The 23,036-nt window shown below is 38.9% G+C and overlaps 3 protein-coding genes across 3 annotated transcripts; 2 read left to right on the top strand and 1 right to left on the bottom strand.

The window, feature by feature from the left end:
* The first annotated feature begins 5,885 nt into the window (after positions 1-5,885).
* Positions 5,886-9,872, top strand: LOC147857519 (uncharacterized). Its single transcript, XM_087328003.1, has 3 exons — positions 5,886-7,724; positions 8,331-8,541; positions 8,654-9,872. Exons 1-3 carry the CDS (start codon positions 5,892-5,894, stop codon positions 9,517-9,519), a joined length of 2,910 nt encoding a protein of 969 aa, XP_087184129.1. The 5' UTR covers positions 5,886-5,891; the 3' UTR covers positions 9,520-9,872.
* An 870-nt stretch (positions 9,873-10,742) lies between these two features.
* Positions 10,743-15,089, top strand: LOC147857518 (putative pentatricopeptide repeat-containing protein At3g47840). Its single transcript, XM_087326787.1, has one exon. The coding sequence runs from the start codon at positions 11,357-11,359 to the stop codon at positions 14,483-14,485; it is 3,129 nt and encodes a 1,042-aa protein (XP_087182913.1). The 5' UTR covers positions 10,743-11,356; the 3' UTR covers positions 14,486-15,089.
* A 214-nt stretch (positions 15,090-15,303) lies between these two features.
* Positions 15,304-22,752, bottom strand: FTSHI1 (FtsH extracellular protease family). Its single transcript, XM_087326788.1, has 17 exons — positions 22,514-22,752; positions 22,309-22,406; positions 21,510-22,224; positions 21,323-21,407; positions 20,507-20,965; positions 20,367-20,420; positions 20,196-20,265; positions 19,653-19,744; positions 19,453-19,581; positions 19,306-19,358; positions 19,038-19,230; positions 17,824-17,938; positions 17,457-17,731; positions 17,283-17,366; positions 17,092-17,204; positions 16,586-16,835; positions 15,304-16,212 (listed from the first exon to the last, which is right to left on the bottom strand). The coding sequence occupies exons 1-17, from the start codon at positions 22,534-22,536 to the stop codon at positions 16,000-16,002; spliced, it is 3,021 nt and encodes a 1,006-aa protein (XP_087182914.1). The 5' UTR covers positions 22,537-22,752; the 3' UTR covers positions 15,304-15,999.
* Positions 22,753-23,036: the final 284 nt, after the last annotated feature.

Genomic DNA, 23,036 nt, shown 5'->3' with positions numbered 1-23,036 from the left:
ATAATTGTGGTTGACAATATCGCCTAGTATGGTAGATATGGTAGCTTGACACATGCCTCATGCTTCACTACGAGGACAAGTTAACATTATGCTCAATTTAATAATTGTGGTTGACAATATCGCCTAGTATGGTAGATATGGTAGCTTGACATATACTCTTGCACAGTAGACCCCCTCTTATTTTTAAACCCAATGCTGAAAAACCAATGCATGTTATCAAAACATGCGCTTTCCTCATGATATTTCCTTGATGCTTAACTTATTGGTAGGCAACATCAATGGGAAATGTATACTACATTTGAGTTAACTCTTTAACTAACATTATCATAGCCTCATTGATGGCTCTACCAAGGTGGGTTTCAAAATAATCTAGCTAGTTTTCATCCATTGTTTTATGTAATTACCTAATGTTTGCAAAATGATTGAGTTAGAAAGAACATGTAAAGTAAACAAATAACGGTGGGTAGACCTAACTCTTATCATTCAAATGCCAATATTGACGCTTTTCAAAGCTGCCAAAAGATATAAAAATGCACTTCCAATGGAGTCTTTGATATTTCCCTAACACAAAAGAAATAACATGAACAAATCGTTTCCATACTTGGAGTTGTACTTCTTCACTATCAATTTATGCATAGTTCATTCTTATAGTAGCTAATGTCCATATCACTCAAAAGTTATTGACATTAATATGCCCAACGTCTTCAAATTTTGGATATTTCCATAAGTGTTGAAGCTACTCTAACTATTAAAGAAAATTGTTCATGATATAGGTTATGAAACAAATTCTGACGCGTCCACTGAACACTAAGTGTATAACCCTACAAAATGGATCATATTATGATGAATGTGTAGGGGCCCCATGAGCTCATCTTAGACAAAGATAATGACTTTCATTGAAAACTTTAGTTCACTTGGATGTCGATTACTTGTTTGATATATCGTGTTGCAAAAGAGAAAAGAGTGAACATTGAACTTGTATGTCTAGTTATTCATTGGCCCATTATGAGTTCGAGACCCAAAATCGTAGAGAACAATCAAATGATAACCAACGTCGATCCTTAGATGCATTTGTTTATGCATTCAAGCCTAGGTATTGATTCACTGAAGTTCCTAGAAAATGCTCGATGAGAGAACGAGTCACCATTTGTAACAAACCCATGAAAAATGATATAATTACATTGGCGACAAAAAAAATAAAGAATTTGGAACATTTCAGAGGGCTTCCGCACCATTAACCAATTTATCCAAAGGCATGATAGAATTTATGGTCATAGTAAAACAACACAATTATGCAATCAAATCTATTTCTTGATGAATGTCAATTCCACTTTTAAATTGGCAAAATGTCACATGCACGTGTGAATAGAACAATTACAATATTATGTGTGAATTTCTTTATGATATGAAAGCACATGCGTTTGAAATACTTTAGTATAATTTCTCACAATGACTAATATACCAAGCCATATCAAAACATCATAATATATTTGATAGCACCTTGTCTTACCATCATGCAATGAGTTCAATAACACTTTTTCTTGCTATCAATGTTAAAATATTGATGTATAAAGAATACAGATATCGGGTCGAGATATATTATGAAAATGAACACCAAATATTATAGGTTCAACCTTAGATACATGAAGCATAGTTTATTGTCATGCTAATCTTATGGTTGACCATGCTTGTTAAGCATTGCATATTTTAATGACATGAAGACCCTCTGACAAAACAAGATATAATGTGTATCCTTGGAAACTCCCAACAAACTGGATTTTATATTCTTTAGAAAGAGTTTCAACTTTGAAACCTTAACATTTATTTGAATATGAACAAAATAATGAAGCGTATGCCAACATATAAGATTTTTTTGAGGTAGACATGTTATAATCTATGATGCTAATGGTTATGAAACTAAACTTGAAGATTTAGGCTTAGATAATTATGAGATTAGGCAAGCTTAAAAGGTAACTACCTAATGATACCATTACATCAATTTACAAATTGATTAAGAAAGAAAAACGCGGTTACCTTTTCATGTATGTTCCCAATACATTAAGCCTAGGTATACCCTTGACAATGCTATAAAATCAAGAGGTCTTACAAGTGATTATGTATAAACAACTCAATTATACTTCCATCAACACATTTTTCTTAATGCGATTGGTGGGTTTTCCTAAAATATCACTTGTGCGATTGGTGCTAGAATCACATTGTGGAATCACATGTTGAACTCATTTAAAGAAACTTGTCATGTGCATTTGTGTACCACATCATCTTTCTTGGAGATGCCATAATACAATTACTTATTTATATGAACATGTTGTTCCATTGGTGATACATATACTAATTTTTATCTCAATGGGAGACCAATTGTGATTTGTGGGATGGGGCTGAGCCCATCGCAATGAACTTGGGTCTCTAAATTTTTTGATTCGAAGACTATGGTGATAAGATATTAGGGGGACTCTCAAGAGCATTGATGTATGCAATGCTCCATATATTTGCAAACAAACACTATATTACCTCAATTGTGTCAAATTTATTTGTGGTTATACTATATTGAAAGAATTATTTTTTTGGGACATGGTTAGGGGCTCTTTGTGTCATCTACTTGCTATAGCTCAAACTTAAGAGCTTCATCTAAGGTGAATATGATGACTCTTAGACGCCTCCAACATTAAACATTTTATCACTAAGGTTATGAATTAGCATGACTCCCGAGGTAACTTCTCTAAAGTATCATGGAACAAGGACGTTGGTCATTCTCCGTACTCATAATGAGGGCTAGCAACAATCAACATCTTTGGGGGGGAACAAATATTGTTGAACTTGCTTCAACCTTCCAAATTCCAATAACACATAAAACACAAAATATCGTCTTTACCTCACCAACTAAAATGCCTTTTGGACTCGTTGGAGAATCAAACAATGTCGTTTCTACTTGTGATATTCTACATATGGGATTAAGGACTCTAAGATTGTCGTTCCCATTGTAATACCACACAAATTAGCAATTATAGACCATCTTAGTTTTAGGCTATGACTGTTTGATAGAAAAGATTGTCTACTTTGCTTGTTTTCCTCATAAGCGGAAGATTGTCAAACATAAGAAGAACATAATAGTGGAACATACATGATAGATATTTCTCATCATACTTATAATGGTAAAGGGTAAACCTATTGACAATAGATTAACAAATTTAAATAAACTATTCTCGTCAAATGTTAAATGACAAATATATCATAATGTGAGAAGATATATTTGCATCCCACAACATGATAGGCACATTGTCACGGACAGATAGGACATCACATACACTAGGAAATTTGCAGTGAATGCTTGAGTTTAGATAGATTCTTAAATAATACTATCAAGATGACAACTTTAATATGACATCAAGAAAATTAGTTTGCATACACCCAATAATATTAGTTTGCATATTCAAGGCAAGCAATCACAATTCACCATCAAACACAACATTGCCTACTTTAGCAAAACGTTATAAAGAGCTCAAAAACGTTTTGGATAATAGACCCATCTTTGATGTTATTGAGTGGATTGTGCAACTATGTATATCTTCACAGTACGAAATAGGTTGTAAGACTAGGTTTTTGTTTTACTGATCCTAAATCTTACTTTTATTATGGACAAACATTATTTGAACATTATTTGGAGACAACACTTAACTCTCCCTTGACTCAAACAATTTGTGGTATGGTTTGGTGTGGACCCATATTGGCAGTATGGGCAATTTTAAATGGAGATTTAGAGAGAACCATGTCATCCTCGAATGTTTGAAATAGGATTTCAATTGTTGTGTTGGCTTCATGCAGTTTGGCATGCTTCTTGAATTATACAATCTTTTTGAAGACAACAATGAACTCTTCTTGGACTCAAACAATGTGTGGGAATCTGAAGGACTTGCTTACTGTGGTATTAGAGACATCTGGAACATGGATTTAGTGAGACAACAGTCTCCCTCTTTGTGCAAATGCAAAGACTTGTGTCACACTTGTTTGTTGCCTGAAAGCATGTGGTAGCATTAGAGCTACATTAGTAGGCAATGAAATTCACAAGGATATTGTACAAAAAGTTGTTGAAATATATTATTTCATTGGCAATACATTAGTAGATATGTATGTGAAATGTGGGTCACTTGCCGAGGCACAGGTAGTATTTCATAGGCTTTCAGTCTAGGAACAAGTCTCTTGGAATGCATGATTGCAAGATATGTTGAGAATGGGAAATTTGAGGAAATGCTCAATCAATTTCATCAAACAAAGGATCCATGGCTAGCCATTGTCTTACACAAGATGGGCTTGGGAAGGATAGTCACTTCCTTTCCAACTATTTTGTATTTTGTCGTTGATATGCCTTTTTAAAACTAATGGAAGGATATGTTGTTTGGGAAAAAAGAAAAAACATTATTTGAACATTGTGGGCCAAATTCCATAATAATAATAATCTATCTTTGATATAGAGTTGCACATGCGGCCTTCTGTTTTAGATTAGCACAACTAGATACACAACGAACTTGTAAGAAATAATTGACGACAAATACTAACGTAGTTGCGATTGCGAATTTTACATCTCATGAAAGTTGTTAAAGGTACACGTCATGAAAGTCATCGGTTAAATGTTTTGAGAGACATGAACCAAATATATTGTGCGATACGCATTTATTATGCCCCACAAGCATTATTACGCATTATGTATCTTTAATACATACATATGGTTGCATCCCTAACATTGGAGAATAATGTGGCCGTAAAAGCAAACATAAATTCATCAACATTCTCAATTGCAAAAAGTGTTTTAAATCACTCCCTCTTTAAGTGTCAAGTGATTTCCATATTTGTAAAATCATGCGAATCAAGGTGGTTGGGTCCTCAATATGTACATAATATGTACGTTTTTCAGACATTTTGTGCGTGTGTGTTCACATTGTTGGAGGAGATTTAGGAGATTTGACATTGTGCATCATGATCATTCTGATAAGTACATGCACACACACACACAAAAAGGTATACAAAGCACATGCGCTCGGACATGTATGTACATCCATCCATACATGCATAGAGATACACACACAACATTAGTTTTCGTAATCCAATGTATTAAACGTTTGAAACCGTGGGTATCATGTAGATATATCCACAATGTCGAGCAGTTCAACGCAAGAGGGTTGCCAATAGTTTCAAAAGACCTCAACAAAACCAATCGATGGGAGCATGCCTTCATCGGACCGATGCCCTTGTCGATAAAAATGGGTCGCGAACGTACCATGGGCTCTTTCTTCGGGCAGGGGAGGAAAGTGTATTTTCTTTTAGGATCGACCAAGGAACTGACGGAATAGCTAAACCCAAAACCCAAAACTCCAAAACCCTAAATCGAGGAACGAACGGGCAATGCAAGCATCGTAGGTCGGTCGAAAGGGGAGCAACAAATGGGCCCGAATTTGGGGTGTCCGAGGCTGGTTCAGTCCGGTCGTGTCTAGTTGGTCCGGTCTGGTCAAGACTAGTCCGGTCAAGTCCGGTCCGGTCCGACCAACCGAAGGAAGGGGTTGGTTAGTTGGGATTCATTCCATGACATTGACAGCCCTGAGCCCACAACAAAAAACAAGAACAAGTGAGAAGGAGGCTAATAATGTGAAGAAAAGCCAAGCCTCCATAGCTGCTGCTCTTCCCTCTGCATTTCACATGCTGCTGCCATTGGAGCAGAGCATCCCCTTCCCCCACCGGCACAGAGAAAAACAGAGCATTTTGAATTGTGTAGGAGAAACTGAGAGAAGGGAGCAGAGCATTTTGAATTGTATATAGGAGAAACTGAGAGAAGGGAGCAGAGCATTTGAATTGTAGTGGACGTGGTCGCATTCTGATCTACCATGAATCAGTACACTTCTGATCAGTATCCTTATCGGCATCATGAGAGAGGATCTGGGTTTGTCAGAGAAACCGACGATTTCAAGGATCGTCTCGAGAAGCTTGGCATCTTAACTAGTGCTAGCTTTAAGCAGAATCATAGCAAGGCCTCATGTAGTACTAATTGCATTAACCTGCACAACTGGCCAAATATGAGACCAGCTCCTCCTCCTTCATCATGTGAAAATGATGATGATGATGATGACGACTACATCCATGATAATAGTGATGGTGATGACTATGATGAAGATGAATTCAGATTAAGATCGAGGAGATCTTCACAAGCAGTTTCAAGGTTAGGATTGTCAAAAGCTCATGAAAAGCTATGCAGACAAAGCGCGCAAATCTTACTATCGCCTTTGGCTTTAAACAACTCCACAGACCACAATTTGCAGAAACTCAATCGATCCAAATCTTTCTTTACTTTGGAGGAGGACCCGTACGATGAAGATGACGATGACATGGATGATGAGAATGATGATGATGATGAGACGTATATGCAAGAAGAAGTAGAAGAACATGGGCAAGAAGTGAATGAATTGCAGCCTAGTATGGGTTCATTTCATAAAGTGGGATCACGATATGTTCCGCTACAAGCGAGGACACGTGTTAGAAACCAACAACAGTCCATATTTATAAATCCTAATCACCCTAGAAGCAATTCAATGCCTGGCCAGTCATATTGGCGCCACGAGGTTGCCTCAGAAGAAAGTGGCAGAGTACGGCATCGGAATAAGCATCCCAAACATCAACAAGAACCTGACCATGTTGTATTGCATCATGATGGGCAAGAGAATACCTCTTCCCGAAGAAAAGGCTACATTTTAAAGCAAGCAGGTCGGCCACATGAGTCGAACCCTAGTGTTAGAAGGTCGAATTTGCAGACGATTCCCTTTGTCAATGAGCAAAAGGAAACATTTACTTACAGTGGGGTTGAAGTGGAGAGTGATGGAATTAGCGCCGAAGAAGGAGCATCCAAGAAGGTAGAAGAACTTCAGCTCACTCATGTTCCAGATCATATTCAATGCAAGGAGCTCCTTGCTCTATGCGATTACAAGCCTCGGAATTTGAGTCAGAAGTATAGACCTAAGATGTTCGAAGAAGTGGTTGGGCAAAGCCTTGTAACCCGAGCTCTCTCAAATGCTATTTCCAAAGCGAAGATTGCTCCAGTATACCTGTTCCAAGGTTCACGTGGAACCGGAAAAACATCGGCAGCAAGAATTTTTGCTGCAGCTCTTGTTTGTGCTTCTTCGTCCTCATCAATTCTTGATTTGAAGAGTACTGTGAAGAGACCTTGTGGAATTTGTAGAGAATGTATAGATGTGGCGATGGGGAAATGCTCTGAAGTCAAGGAGGTGGATGCTGCAAGCAACAATGGGATCGAAAGAGTGAAGGCACTTCTGGAAGAAACTATCTTTGCTCCTCCCCGATCTCGTTACAAAGTGTTTATCATTGATGAATGCCATGTGCTCACATCGGAGACATGGAATGCACTCTTAAAGATCCTCGAGGAGCCTCCTGTGAATGTGGTATTCATTCTTGTTACGACCGACCCTGACCAACTTCCACAGACGGCAGTTTCGAGATGTCAGAAGTTTCCTTTCCCTAAAATCAAAGAAGCGGATATCGTGAAGAGGCTTGAGGAACTTTCTGGAATGGAGAATCTTGAGGTGGATTCTGATACCTTAAGGCTGATTGCCTCCCGCTCCGATGGCTCTCTTCGAGATGCTGAGACGATTCTAGATCAACTCAGCTTGCTGGGGCAGCAGATCAATTCTTCCACAGTTTATGAATTGGTATGATCAATCTTTCATTGAATGGATTCAATCAACTTGCGTTTAGCTTTTGGAATGTCAAAATTCAAGACGGAACAAAAGAATTAGCTTAACACGGGTGGCATAGTAGGCACTTAGATAGGTAAGCCTTATGTGCCACGATGTTAAGTACGCAATCCATCTTCTGTGCTAGTTACTTGGGGTTGTTGGGATATATTTCTGTACATATTGGCTGAGTATGCATGAAAGTAATAGGAAAATGATGAGAAAATTATGCAAATTTTGAAGAATTTGGTATATTGTATCCATTCCACCTTTTTTCCCATCATAACCTTTTAAAGTGGCGTGTTCTAGTGACTGTTCTCACTTTTCTTGAATCCCGCTTGCAACCACAAGGTAATACCACACGAGTTCCACAGAAGAGTTTACTTAAGCATCTCTTTTAGACATTGTGTATATACAGAAAAGTAGTGCCATTCATACGTGAAATAATATATAGATCAAATAGGAAAAGGGTGCATTTTATTCATAAGTAATCCATGCAGAAGTTTGTTTTCAAATAGGAGTTGAATGCATGTGATATAGAGGGTTTACATATTGTGATGGGTAGATCTGTATATATTCAAGGTGGGTTCTGCCTCCGATGAACGGATGTTAAACTTGCTGGATTGTGCACTTCGGGCCGACACTATGAGCACAGTACGGAAAGTCCGAGAACTCATAGATTCGGGCATAGAACCACTCTCTTTGATGGCAAGACTTGCAACCTTAATTGCAGACATTCTTGCCGGAAGCTTTAAATTTACAGAAAAACAAAGACATGGGTTCTTCAGCAAAGGTTTCTTCTCGCTGCACCCTAGTTTCTTTGTCTTGTGCATGTTTTAAAGTTCTTTCTGTATCATTTGAGAACCGTGAACGAATAATGAGTACATTTTTCTTTTTGAGAGTAGTTTCGGACGAAAAGCTTGAATGGTTGCGAACGGCAATGAAAACTCTTTCAGAGGCCGAGAAACAAGTGAGGATTTCGAATGACAGAACCACTTGGTTAACTGCTGCTTTGCTACAGCTTGGTCCTGCCCCATCTGATGGTGGGTCTTGCACTACATTCCATGCATCTTGCACTGGAACAAGTGTCACTCAGAGCCCTGTTCTACTCGATGATATTACTGCAGAGAATGCTGATTTCGAGAGTACTTTGACCAGTAGACAAACGTGGTTTGCTGATTATAATGATAATGATGATGATGATGATGATGCAAACAATGGCCGCAACACAAAATCTGAAACCCTGCCCACCAATGACATATTGCCATCTCAGAGATCACAAAAAACAGCAATTCAAAGTGGCATGAAACGCCACTCCGCAAGGCACGGTGCTCTATTGGAGAAAATGGAATGTATTCAATCCAATCAATCCGAGTCTCCTCTATCAATACCTCAAGGAACCTTCGGGTCTCCCTTGAAGGCCGAGAGTCGATTTGTTGATCAAAGCACATCCTACTGGCCAAATAGGAGCTATAATATATCTGGGGATTCTGATATAGTAGAAGAACAACCTATATTGGAAAATAGTGATTTGATGAACCAAAGTTATGACAGCAAGGTGCAAATTAAAAGGAAAGGTAAGATGGTTCGTATTGGTTCAGTACCAAGTAGCAACCCAAACTCACCCGATGGCCGTGGAATTTCTTCACGATTCATGACTCATCATACAGGAGAGGCTCTTGAGGCTAGCCACAATGTGGCATCACATCGAAGAAACAAATTGAAAGAGGCAGCCGGAAGTTTCGCCAGATTCTTCAAGGGAAGCAAGTGAAACCATTCTTGTATATATAAATACACACACACACACACACACACAAGTTATTTCTCGTCCAACAATTATTCTTACTAAAGTTATATGGTATAGTTTCCATGATGTACCCTCTTATAGGATCCTTCTTGACAAGGTTACAGAAAGTATATGCACCATAGTACCAAAAGCATTTCTACATAAAGATCATTATCTCAGCAACACATTAAAGTAGACATACTAGCTAGCCATGCAGAATTGATAACAGGACCGTGTCTCCTTTAAAGCTCTTAGTTATTTTAATGTCATCCATTCAACATATCAAAATAATATCTTTTATCTATTTATAATGTGAGAATCCATTTCAACACTCACTACATTACATTTTAACCTTAGAAACACTACCTTTTAAAAGTAATCTGCAATTCTGCTTGTTGAAACTGAAAGATAAAGTCTGACTTTATTTAAAATCTGTTATGCTAATTTGGGTTTTGATCAAAGCTAAACATCAATTATGCTTGAAGAAGGACTTTTATACAACATGCACAGCAATGGATCTCTAGTCCTATTGAAGCAGAGAAATCGTGAATTTAACTTCATTGCTCTCATCTGAATTGAGTATTTATCGCAAAAAAAAAGAAAAATGTTAGAGAAAAGTTATCTAGTTGTAGAGTTTACCTTGACAAAATTCATGAGTTTGTGTTTCTACATCAGTGAAAATAACACCATAGAAGTGAACATATGTGAAGAAAAAACAAACCTATGATCAAATGGAAGTATTCCATGTATAAACGTCCAAAGCATATACTTGCTAGAGCATTATTATTTGTAAGGTATTCATCATTTTCAATCCATATGCGGCATTGACACATTGAATTGTAAACAATACAAACTTTTCATAACCAACAATATCATTCAAGGATAAAGTCAACTCGCCTTCATGAAGGTGCCAGGCAACAATGAGAGAAAGGCAAATTGAGTTCTACTCGGGACATATCTACGCGAGGAAAGTTGTAGCTTTATGTGATTTTAGACTCTTAGCACATAGAGCATGCACACATGTACCATTTTTTCGTCTCAACGACCATTCCTATGGCATGATTTACACATTCCGTCTTCCATAGTGGCCTCCTGTAATGTCTTTCGGACCTCGAAGTCCAGTCCATAGGAGGATGCTCGATATATAGGCAAATGTCTCTATGTCCCTCCCATTCATACTTTGAGACTCTAGGGTTTGTCGAGAGTCCATGGCTCCGAACACTCACTTGAAGATCTCTTGCTTTCCTTCACATAGACCTTCTCCAAGCTGCATTTTGCCAATGAACCCTGTAAATCAACAAATGTGTATCAGAATAACTTGACACTACTGCTCTTGTGTGATCATGCTTCTTCTTCTCTAAGCATAGTAACAGTCATGTAGGATGCCATCTCTGAGTTTTATTGCCTTCCATGGCCTGATGGGTCCTTATGTTCTCCGGGCTTTGCAGTGCGTGGTTCCGATTTCACTCTTTCTTAGGCGACATGTGAGTACTGCACGATCCAACCCCTCTGTATTGCTCGCTCTGTTAGGACGTCAACAGAGAAAGGGAAAACAGAGGATATGGAAGCTCGGATTTAGTGTCTGCCTTGTATTGTGTTCGATTTATGAATATGATAGATGGCATGTGAAGGGACCGTTTGACATGATGTAGGGTCAAATGCGATGGATACCCTGTGAAGGGAGCATGGGGTGAAATATGCTAAATGACCTTAAGGTGATGCATGTGATGGATGACTGTGATGTGATACATCATGTCGGGTGTATAATATGATGGATACATGTCAGGTTAAGGGACCATGATGTGATGATTTAGGGCAAGAAATGCGCTATAGATGCATGGGTCAGAATGATAGTTTGAGAGCTCTATGCAATGATGGGCAGTTGGAGAGGGCCTTCGAAGTTCTTTCCTACATGGATGGCTCTGGCCCCTCCCCTGATACTTACCTTTGCCTTCTTCGAGCTTGTCAGAAGAGAAAGGCCCTTGTTCAAGTTAAGCGTGTCTATTCACATCTTGTTCAAAGCGAGTGGAAATTCAATACCTATATCAATGACTATTTGGTAATGACATTTGCAAAATGTGGTGCCATTGAAGATGCCCTTGATATAGCTCGTAAATTGCCCCACCGGACGGTGTACTCATGGACAGCATTGATATCTGCGTATACTGAACTTGGTCGAGGGCGAGAAGCAGTTGCACTCTTTCAATTTATGCAAGAGGATGATGTAAGACCGAACCATTACACATTTGTTAGCCTTCTGAAAGCTTGTGGTAGCACTTCAGACCTTGAAAAAGGTAGGATCTTTCATGATGAAGCTAGAAGGATGGGATTTGGGGTAGACACTATCCTCTGCACCACACTGGTGAGTATGTATGGAAAATGTGGGGCCATTACAGAAGCAGAGAATGTGTTTGGTACATTATTTCAACGTGATGTAGTGGCATGGAATGCAATGCTCGCTGCATATGTTGAGCAAGGCATGGCAGAGAAGGCTTTGCATTTGTATAGACAGATGCATGAGGAGAGGGTAATAATTGATCAACTAATGTTTGTGATTGCTATTCAGGCATGCAGTACCCTTGCCGAGAAGCAAGTGGGAGAATTGATTAATATGGCATCTCTAGAAATTGGGAAGTCTTTACATGCGGATGCTCGATGTGGCGGATTTGAATCAGGTGCCTTCATGTTTACCTCCCTTGTACATATGTACAGCAAGTGTTATGCTATTGCAGAGGCAGAGCATGTGTTCTCAGCCGCATTGCATCAGCATAATAATGTGGCATGGAATGTGATGATTTCTGCGTACTTCGATAATGAACAAGAAAAGAAGGCTTTACAACTTTATAGGCACATGCAGGAAGAAAGTACAGTTGGAGATCAATACTCATTTACAATTGCTCTTCAAGCATGTGGTGCCCTTGCCGAGAAAGAAGAAGGCTTTGAAGTTGAGGGACAACGAATCAAAGTCGTTTCCGTAGAGATTGCCAAGGCATTACATGCTGATGCTCAAAGATTGAACTTTGCATCTGATATTTTCATCAGTAACACTCTGATTAGAATATATGGAAAGTGTGGGATCATCACTGATGCAGAGGATGTTTTCTCTAAGATCTCCAATAGGGACATCGTATCATGGAATGCTTTGCTTTCGGCTTATGTTGAACACAAGCAAGGAGAAACGGCATTATGTTTGTACAGGAAGATGAAAGACGAGAAAGTAATTCCTGACCATTTAGCATTCATTATGACTCTCCAGGCATGTGGACAACTTGCCGACAAAGAAGAGGCTATAATCATTGATGGGGAACTTGTTAAAGCGACAACACTGGAGATTGGACGACGATTGCACTTAGATGCTCAAACTCTGTCATTCACTTCAGATACCATTGTTGGTGACGCCCTCATAAGGATGTACAGCAGGTGTGGTGCCATTCTTCTTGCAGAGGAAGTTTTTGGTGCTTTATGTGGCCAGCATGATGTCAGGTCCTGGACAGCTATGCTATCTGCATATGCCGAGCAGGATCTTGGTGAGAAAGCTTTGAAATTGTATAGGCAGATGCAAAAGGAGGGTGTGCATGCAGACCAGCATACATTTGTGGTGGCGCTTCAAGCATGTGGCACCTTTGCTGAGAAGGAAGAAACTTCTGTTGTGAATGATCAATTTATGAAAGTAGTGCCACTTGAAATTGGGTTAGCTTTACATGCTGATGCTCGAAAAAAGGGATTTGCATCAAATGTCTTTATCAACAATACTCTTGTGAGTATGTATGGGAAATGTGGGGCCATTAACCATGCAGAGAATATCTTTGCCGGTATGGTCTACCGGGATGGAATATCTTGGAATGTGATGCTCTCAGCATATATTGATCAAGGAGAGAGGGTTTTGCAGTTATTCAAACAGATGCAAGCTGAGGGCTTTAACCCAGATGAGCTGACTTATGCAATAGCACTTCAAGCTTGTAGCACTCTTTCCGAGAGGGAGAATACCAAAACTATGTATTATGAAATTGGACAAAGAATACACGGTGATGCAAAAAGTAAAGGCTATACTTCTGATATCTCCATTAATAATACTGTCTTGAGTATGTATGGTAAATGTGGAACTATTCCGGAAGCAGAGGATGTGTTTGTTGCAATGTCTCAAAAGGATCCAATCTCGTGGACTGCGATGCTCTCAGCATACATTGAACAGGGGCAAGGAGAGAAGGCATTTGAGTTGTACAAAAAAATGCAAAAAGAAGGTGCAACTCATGATGAAGTTACACTAATGTGCATGCTGCAAGTGTGCAGTGACATAGGGAGCTTGGAAATGTGTAAACATCAACATTTCATTATTGTAGTTTATGGTTATGATCTGAATCTTACCTTATCTGTAGCTCTGATTCATGCTTATGGGAGTGGTGCGAGTGTCCAAGATGCCGACGCATCCTTTAATATGCTTCGGGAAGCATATATTCCATCCTGCAATGCATGTATTGCCAGCAATGCAGCAGAAGGGGATTGCACAGCAAGCCTGCATAAGTTTGAAGAGTTGCAATTGATGGGTGCCAAAGCCGATGAAGTAACATTTATCTCTGTTCTCGGGGCTTGTAGTCATGCAGGCCTTGCTGTCAAAGGTTTTGAATACTTCATGTACATGGTCAGAGTGTGTGGTTGCCATGTAGATTTGAAGCATTATGGCATAATGGTAGACCTCCTTGGGCGGGCAGGTGACTTCAGAAGAGCTGAATACATTCTAGAGAAGATCCCAATCGAGGCTGATTATGCTATATGGTTGTCCCTCTTAGGTGCATGCCGTATTCATGGAAATGTTGAAGTTGGGGAGCGTGCATTTGCTCGAGCACTTATTTTACAGCCCAAACAGTCTACTGCTTCATATGTGCTGATGTCAAATATCTATGCTGAGAGAGAGGTTGCAATGGCTGCACAAATTTCCGAGCTCATTGTGTGACTTGATTGTTTTTGTTGATCTTTCCTAAACCGGAACTCAACTATACTCATTTATCGGACCCAACCTAACCTAGTATAAATAAGGTAGAAGCTCAAACGAAGTGTGATATGGGACAGGAAGCCCAAATCTTCACCATCCCCTATGACTTAAGATCATCATGCTTATGCTACCAAAAATTGTTCTCCATCATATATGCACACAGTTCCATCAAGGTCAAGGGTTCATGTTTAAATTTGTGAAGTGAAGAGGAAGGACAGAAAACCTTCGTAGTATGCAAGAGAAGAGTAACACATAAGGTGTGCCAGACCCTTAGGTTTATGGGCCATGGCCCTTGTAAAGAAAAGGGGGACATGGTATGGAAGTTCATCTGAAAAGACCTCGCAATAAAGTTCTATACAAGATGACTTCAATAGTTCGTGTACACAGCAAGATGACTCGTGTATTTCATTATGTACCAATGGATATGCTGTATGAAGCCAAAAAGTAGCGAGGAGCAAATTTATTTAGAGAGCAAGAGGTGGTACATCAGTGCCTATATTTTATACTGAGGGAAATTCTTGCACATGATCTGATCAATAAAAGAAATACTAACATCTGTTTGTCATCCAATACTCGATTTTAAAGAACTCAGGGTAACTATAACGTAATCATCCATTGGTCAGATATTGGATGGATCAGCATTAGCTATTTCCAAGTCACTCATAGTAGAAAAATCATATGATATAAGCCATGGACAGTAGTGAAAACATAGTAAACAGAATTTTTAAAATGGGAAGAAAAGAGCACAACACAAGCCCAAGAGAATATTGGCAACAAGATGACAGCAAAATCGGCTAGAAACAATGATATGGGATCAAAGGTTTGAGAGGTTTAAGTAGTACAAGGCCAGGATGAACTATGTGTTGCCAGTTTACATCTCAGATGTCAAACATTTAATATAGAATACCCATACATAAAAGAAAATATTTTAGTTCACAACATTGGCTGTTCTAGAAAGCTCACAGACTGGTTTTTGATGATTGGAGACTTGGAGATAGCTTAGGTTTAACCACCCAAAAGGTGCTAGTCTACTAGACTTGGACTTTCTCCATAGCTAGTGTAACTGATTATATTTTCACTCAAATAGCAGATCCAGAAACTTGTGCAGAAATTTCTAAAAAGTAATGGAAGTCAAAAGCCTATACATCGAAACTTTGGTTAGCCAGCTCAGTTCAAAATTTAATGTTTTTGTATCCATGCTAGCCCAATATGATCTACTAGATGATACTACAGTTAGACTCAGGAATCAATTAATTGTTGGCTCTAAAATAATTTTGTTGCATTTGTCTCATTTTACATGGGAAGATGTTCATCTTCAATGTGTGGCTAGAGATTGCTTTTCAAGATTTTTATTCCTTCCAGAAATTCTGAGCGGATCAAGTCAACCCCAGCACCATTATCTTTTCACCACTGGTTGGTTGAATTATGAATTAGCAGCATTAGTGTCCATTGAAGGGAAAGATCCACCACACATTTTACCTTGAGGCCTCAACTTCACTGTAAGAATCGATATGACCACCAACTAAAGGTGATCCTGATCCTTCCAGCTGGATTCTAGCCCCTGAATCTTGTGGTAGAGCTGCAGGATCTGCTTCATCCTCAACAAATTGCCAAGGGGTTCCTGCTGGATATTCATCAAGTATAAGATCAAGCTCATACCCATAGATTTCCTCTTTGTCTAGAATGACCTGCAAATAAAAAATAATTTTGATAAACTAACGGACAAAAGGACATGTTTCATTTAACATTGAAAAACCCAAGACTATATGTAATCATGTAACAACAAGCAAGACTTGACTTGACTTCAATATTCATGCCATAGCCTTCATGGTTATGTGATCTCATTGGGTAGGATCTCTTCAATCCTGCTTCTTAGTTATGCAAATCTTCAAGTATCCTCTATGTTGTGAGGCTCAAGCCTCAATACATATATCTAGAGTAACGCAGAGAGTCTCGTATTATCTCCAAGATAAATAACTTGATAGTCTTAAACATCCTAAGTTATCTAACGTCAGAGAAGTCGCAATTCCATAAACCTAAAAAATTTAATAATAGACTTACATATATAGCCTTTGCCAAGGCAGCTTGATGTTGCTTCAACATTGCTAAAACTTTGGTATACATTCTGTTAATCAAAGCCTCACTATGTTTTGACACATCATTGTCCATCTGATAGTTCAAAGTGTGCTCTGTAAATCCGTAATCATCATACAACCACCCTTCAAAATCTAACGGAGGTCCTGAAAATTTAGGAGTATGCTTCCATGGAGGTTCCTCTCCCCGAACAGTCATTGGTCCCTCCAAATTCCATCTGTGACGAGGAAAAAATATTGAGCAATCAAAGGTGGAACGATGAACTACATTCAAACTTTTGTCATCAATTACAAGAGAACGAATTGAAAGAAGAGTGATTACACTGCAAGCTCGAGATGATGCAAATCAAAAAGTAAAATTAGTGTAGATTCTTAGCAACTAAGGGGTCAGAGAGAAGACAAACTTTGCACTCCAAAAGTATGATTATTACAAGTATGCAAGTCATTTGAAAAGGGTCAAGCACACGGAGTTACATGGTGATTAGTTTTCGAGCCATCCATGATGCATCACGCAGAGATGGTGCAGACCAGTTGGATGTATCCCTGCCATACATTACTTCTTCTGCAGCCCGCCCTCCCAGGAAAACCTGCTTTCATGAGCTCAAAATGTCAATGCTAACAAAATTAAGCTCTTTCTTGTGTATGGGAGTAGAGAATGGTGTGACCTGCATTCTATGCAGAAGCTGTGGCCGTCTCTCAAAAAAATATGCCTCATCATCCAGCCGTTCGAAGATTGTTTGAGATAATGTCTACAATATCAGCTCATTTGTTATAGCGGCCCATAATGGACATTTATAGAAGCATTAAGTTAGGAGGAAACAGCAGAAACACCAAACAACCTCTCCACGAGGAATAATGGAGACACGCTCACAATACTCAAGCTTGGCACCTTCCAGACGACGAAGGATATGGGAAGTCAATGCAAAACCAACTTCAAGTGTTGCCATTCTTCGATGAACAGCGAGGCCACTCCCAATTCCCATACGCTTTGGACCAATAGTTATACGATCCACTGCTAGGTCTAAGTCCCTTTGGATGATTTGATTATGTCCATTCCTTACCGCCATCATTGCACCCTCCTGTAGGAGCTGAGCTAATTCTGCTCCAGACCACCCTATTTTCCAGATCATCCTTAGAACAGTCATCCAACAAGATGAAAATAATGAATGCAGAAAAGCTAAATTCATCCTGTTAAAGCAAGATAACCTGGCAAATTTTTAGCAACGGTCCATAAATCAACCTCTGGAGAAAGATTCACATTCTTTGCATGCACTTTTAAAATTTCTAGTCTTCCTTTTGCTCGGGGGGGCTTCACAGTTATCTGAAACAAAGAGCATCTGGCTTCTTTTAAGTTTATGGCAAAACGTTGTACAGCACATTCATTGTTTCATTAACTTGTGTGAACATGTGCTTATGAAGAAAAGAACTGTGTGAAAAAATGCAGGAGCACACTTTATCGTAATCTGTGTAGTTTTCAAGTGTGAACGTGGTCAGAATATCAGATATTCTTACGATAGAATCATACTCGAATGGATATCTTGATTAGATTCCACCAACCACATATAATGTGGCAATCCCTTGAGGACTTGTATATAAAACCCCCTTGGCCCATTGTGTTTAGTTGAAGATCTTTAGTTGAGATACCATTGCCTCTTTAAACAAGGCTTTGGCCTGCTATGCAAGGTAATAGAATATGAGGACCAACGGTGCCTAGGACTTTTCTTGCTAGAACTCAAGAGACATTGGGAAAAGTTGTTGAAGGACAATTATACAGCCACTCAAGCTCATCCACAAAGAACAATCACAACTTTCTTTAGCCCCATCACTCCTAATGCTACAAGTCAATCAAGGGATACACAAATGGGCTCCAAACCAAGACATAACAAAGGGGTTACAATAGATCGGGCAATAGCAATTTGTCGTGCACGTAGGCCCCGGCCCCATGGACCACGACCTCAGCACCCTTGTTCCCTCGCTTGGGACACCTCTCCATTCTGGATCGACCTATGCTAGAGATCTTTCGAAGACAAAAGTTATAATATATCTAACTTGAAAACCTCATGTGCAGAAAACCAGATTCCCTTGTCTCTTTTTATCTTATTTACCTTTATATTTACTGAGTAATATTTATTTTATTTTGATTTGTTGTTCTCAAAGACGAACCAGCACTTAAGATGTAATCTCTTGTTTGGTCTTATAGGCCATTTTGGCCTCTTAAAAGACGTTAATATATCTTTCTTTCTTCAGTGCATAAGTTGTCATCCCCCTACTGCGTATTTTATTTTCTCTGATTCCTTCTCTTGCTGACACCCCCACTCTCACACACACACTACTCTTCTGCATACCCCATCTCTACGAGAGTTAGATTCTTTACATAAATTCCATACAGAAGCAAGGTAAAGGATAAAAAATAAACTGACCTTTCGATCAAACCTCCCCGGGCGAAGTAAAGCTGGATCCAGCATATCCATGCGGTTAGTGGCACCAAGAAACACAACCCCTTTACCAGTATCAAATCCATCAAGCTCTATCAAAAGCTGGTTAAGAGTAGTTTCTCTCTCCTGTGACCCTGCATTATACTCCTCAAGTTCCTCGCCATCTCCTCCTTGGCGCCTGTATGAAACAGTTGAATGTCGCATGAGAAAATCGTTAAATTACAAAATGTTTGAGCACTATAGTAGTACTTACATTGCACCAAGTGCATCAATCTCATCAATAAACACAACTGATGGCCGATTAACCTGCATTACAACATAGCACATAATGTTCAGATATACTATGTCCAGCTTCACATAATTGCGACAAACAAGAAATTAGAGCACAGAATATATATACCTTCGCACGTTTGAACAAATCACGTACACGAGCAGCTCCAACACCAACCAGAACCTCCACAAACTCAGACCCTGCCATTTGGTAGAATGGAACACCAGCCTCTCCTGCAATAGCTTTTGCCAGCAATGTCTGCCAAGATATAAATCAACCAATAAATATGTGTACATTGAGCCAGTAATATGACCAAGGGGAAACCATACCTTTCCACAACCAGGGGGGCCCTCTAGAAGAACTCCATGAGGAGGCTTTGTACCCATCTGATTAAATCTTTCAGGATTCTTCAAGTATGTAACTAGCTGTATAGGCACAATGGTGGTTGAGAATTGGATTTAAGACACATAGACACAAACGTTATGAGTCTTAGTTATCAGATGATAAAATGTTTTATCCACAACAATGACATGATCCACCAGGAAACCGAAGAGGTATTCTTAAACAATGATTGGTTAGCCAGTACTAGTATTGCGAAGAAAATGTGTGGATCCAATCACATGATGAAGCACAAACATACAAATGAAGTGATGGTCAAGTTATGAGGACCATGAGAGCAAATGCCAGGATATACAACATGAGCCTTACCAAAATGCAACATGTATGTCTGTATTTACTTCTTTGTGATATAGTTTTAACATAATCAACTTCATTCTTCTATTATGAAAAAAACAAGATTTTGTTGCCTGATCCTTACAATAAGTAAGACTAAAATAGATCTCTATGGCACATGGAATCAAGAAACTTTGTACTTGCCTCTTGAAGCTCTTCCACCACATCATCAATTCCAGCAATATCTTCAAAAAGAACTCCAGTTGATCCCTGAAAAGAAAAGAAGGTTTTCATAACAGCATCTAATCCTTAATTGGAGTAAAATGAAAGACTAAAAATTATGTTAATATAAAAGAGCTACAAAATGTAACCTCAACGCGAGCCTGTGGTTTGGATTGCCCAAATTCAATAGCTTGCCATAAATCCTGTAATTAAGAAAAGCTTCTTGTGAATACTTTTCATGTAAATCAATTAAAAAAACCAAGAGTATGCTAGACTAAGATATACAAACCCATTTTGTAAAGTCTTTCGGTCGTCTAGTGAGGGTGAACTTTGCAATCAATGCCATTGATGCAATGACAAAAAACATAACTCCCAAGATTCGAGCATTTCTGTAGAGATTGCCTGAAGTTAAAACTCGATAGACTCTAGAAATAAGACCTGGGAGACCTCCCCTGCCAATGCTATCACTTGTGAGACCGCCCAAGAGAAGGAACCCTAATCCTTGAAAAATCTTTAGGATTATTATCTTAAAAGGCCAAAATATCGGAGTCAGCAAGGGAACCACAATGTATGCCAGAGAAACTGTCACGGCACTGATACACATAAATGCCGCTGCCGTTATAAATCCTCCTATTGAATATGCCATTGTTGCTATCAGCCCACTTGCAATAGCCAATTCTAGCACCACTTTTCCTGATATAGAAGCTGCCACTGGATTTGGATATGATGGTGGAATTGCAACATATGGCTGCAAGAAGAGATAATATGCAAGTTGAGTATAGAGCTCCAACGTGTAACACAAGTTCCAAAACATCTATATCATAATGTGTAATTTCTCAGAGATCACATAATTGATCCACGATTCTGACTATACTGTGAAATTGTTTCACATACAAATACACTTCTAAATATATCTAGAATATCCTCAGATTTCACATATAAGTTGCTCAAAATTCCAACAATCAACAGCAGCCTGAATTATTCGAGGTGTTGGACTAAGTCTACTTGTTACAAGCACCATATGATCTTTGTATAATCTTTAGTTTCACATAACATGACAATACTCATACGTTGCCTTTGTTAAGAGCATCAGAAGTTTACCCACCGTAGATCGAGTCTCAATTTCCACTTGTGGTCCTGTATATTCTTTAAGAGCAATTGCTGCCTCATCTTCTGTCAAATGCATAACCCTACGCACACCGATGAACAATTCCTTTAAAAGATGTTTACAACCTTTAATACTTCGCTGAAAATGATAGGAAAAAGAAAAAGAAAAACATTGGGTTTCTCACCATTTTGTTCGATGCAAGGGCTCTTCTCCTGCAACATTTTTAAGGTTCACAATAAAGTCAAGATAGGCATACTTCCTCGGACCCATCACGGCTCTAGAAGTTAATAAGGTAACCTGCCCTGCCTTTGCCGCCTTTAAAAAATCGTTGAATTTCATGATTGGCAATGTCTGCATATTTCTTTGGAATGAATCCAAATCAGATGCAGGCTCTTTGAATGCTTCTTCAGGTACATATAATTCCCCCTTATATTCTCGAAGTAGGTCCGACAGATACACTGATTTATGTGGTTGCACTGATTGTTCTTCTTGATCGATATTAGCTCTAGATAAGTCATCTTTTGTTGTTTCTTCATCTTTCTTTATGATCGATTGTCTTCGAAGATTCAATGAATCCATAACCTTTTTCCAGAATGACGTTTTCAGCATCTCTTTCTCCCTCAAAGTGTACAATTTGCCATCAATCACGTACTTGGCCTCAATCTGACTCGGGATTTTTTCCAAAACTGCGGATGTAAAATCTTTTGCTTCCAAAAAGGTTTGAAATGGATCATCGTCTGCGTTGTTTTGTGATATCGATGGACTAGCAGAAGACCTGGCGTGTATTGGGAGTCTGTTTCTAAAGCTTAATGATCTCCTTCCAAGACTCCCAAGGTTTACTTTGTCTAAACGCAAACTTATCCCAATTCTAGAGGTTGTTAAATATGGATTCCGATTATCTACACAGATAATGTTCAATCAGGATGTATCTCATTCAAGTACTACGAATAAATATTTAATGAAATCAGACATTTGTTTCGCACCTTTACTAAATCTTCTTTTTCCCTGTGTGGAGCAGATTGACATACAAACAAGAAATCCTCCATCCCTCCTTTCTCTCAATAAAGATGGCCTTGCATGACTGTTAAAAATCCAAACACCTCATTTTAGCTCCTCCAGAAGAACATAACTAAAAAGGGGAAAAAAAAACTGTGTTTTGAATATAGAAAGAAATGGAATACTGCATACGTGAAGGTAACTGCTGATTCCATGAAAGCTACGATTTATAGAAGTCCTGTCTTTTTACTTCAAACACTGCTACATTTGCAGCTTATACTGACAGAGAGTGTGATAAGAAGCAATTGAAATGGAGGAAAGCGGGCAGTGTACATAATCAGCTACCTGATGATTCTTCTGGTTTTCTGCGAGTATCCTGGGGGATGGAAAAGATGGAGAGGCTTTCACAGGAGCTCCCCTAATAATACTTATCCATGTGAGAAGCAAATTATGTGCAGACAGACAGAGAGAGACAGAACATTAGCTCTCCAGGTTCTCTTCTCTTCTCAGAGTAATCGATTATGTGGTATAGTATGTATGTATGTATGTATGTATCATGTATGTATGTATGTGTGTGTGTACGTGTAGGTGTATGTGTATGTGTATGTGTATGTGTATGTGCATCGCCTAAATCTGGATTTATGTTTATGTGTATGTGTATGTGTATGTGTATCGCCTAAATCTGGATTTAAGCAGGCACTGTATAGGTGTATGT

This window comes from Azolla caroliniana, unplaced genomic scaffold, assembly GCF_043228905.1.
Source record: "Azolla caroliniana isolate FFs.n. ecotype wild unplaced genomic scaffold, voAzoCaro1.0.p SCAF_11, whole genome shotgun sequence".
NCBI classification, from domain to species: Eukaryota; Viridiplantae; Streptophyta; class Polypodiopsida; order Salviniales; family Salviniaceae; genus Azolla; species Azolla caroliniana.
The sequence above is the reverse complement of the archived record's forward strand: the minus strand, read 5'-3'. Positions and strand labels throughout refer to the sequence as shown.

Excerpts from the sequence above, each read along its gene's own strand:
- LOC147857519 (XM_087328003.1), top strand. The coding sequence starts at position 5,892 with ATGAATCAGTACACTTCTGATCAGTATCCTTATCGGCATCATGAGAGA. Across the intron at positions 7,725-8,330 it reads CTTCCACAGTTTATGAATTG|GTGGGTTCTGCCTCCGATGA; the intron begins GTATGATCAATC and ends TATATATTCAAG. Across the intron at positions 8,542-8,653 it reads ACATGGGTTCTTCAGCAAAG|TTTCGGACGAAAAGCTTGAA; the intron begins GTTTCTTCTCGC and ends TTTTGAGAGTAG.
- LOC147857518 (XM_087326787.1), top strand. The coding sequence starts at position 11,357 with ATGCGCTATAGATGCATGGGTCAGAATGATAGTTTGAGAGCTCTATGC.
- FTSHI1 (XM_087326788.1), bottom strand. The coding sequence starts at position 22,536 with ATGGAATCAGCAGTTACCTTCAC. Across the intron at positions 20,966-21,322 it reads AAATTGAGACTCGATCTACG|CCATATGTTGCAATTCCACC; the intron begins GTGGGTAAACTT and ends CTCTTCTTGCAG. Across the intron at positions 17,939-19,037 it reads CGGGGAGGTTTGATCGAAAG|ATAACTGTGAAGCCCCCCCG; the intron begins GTCAGTTTATTT and ends TCTTTGTTTCAG.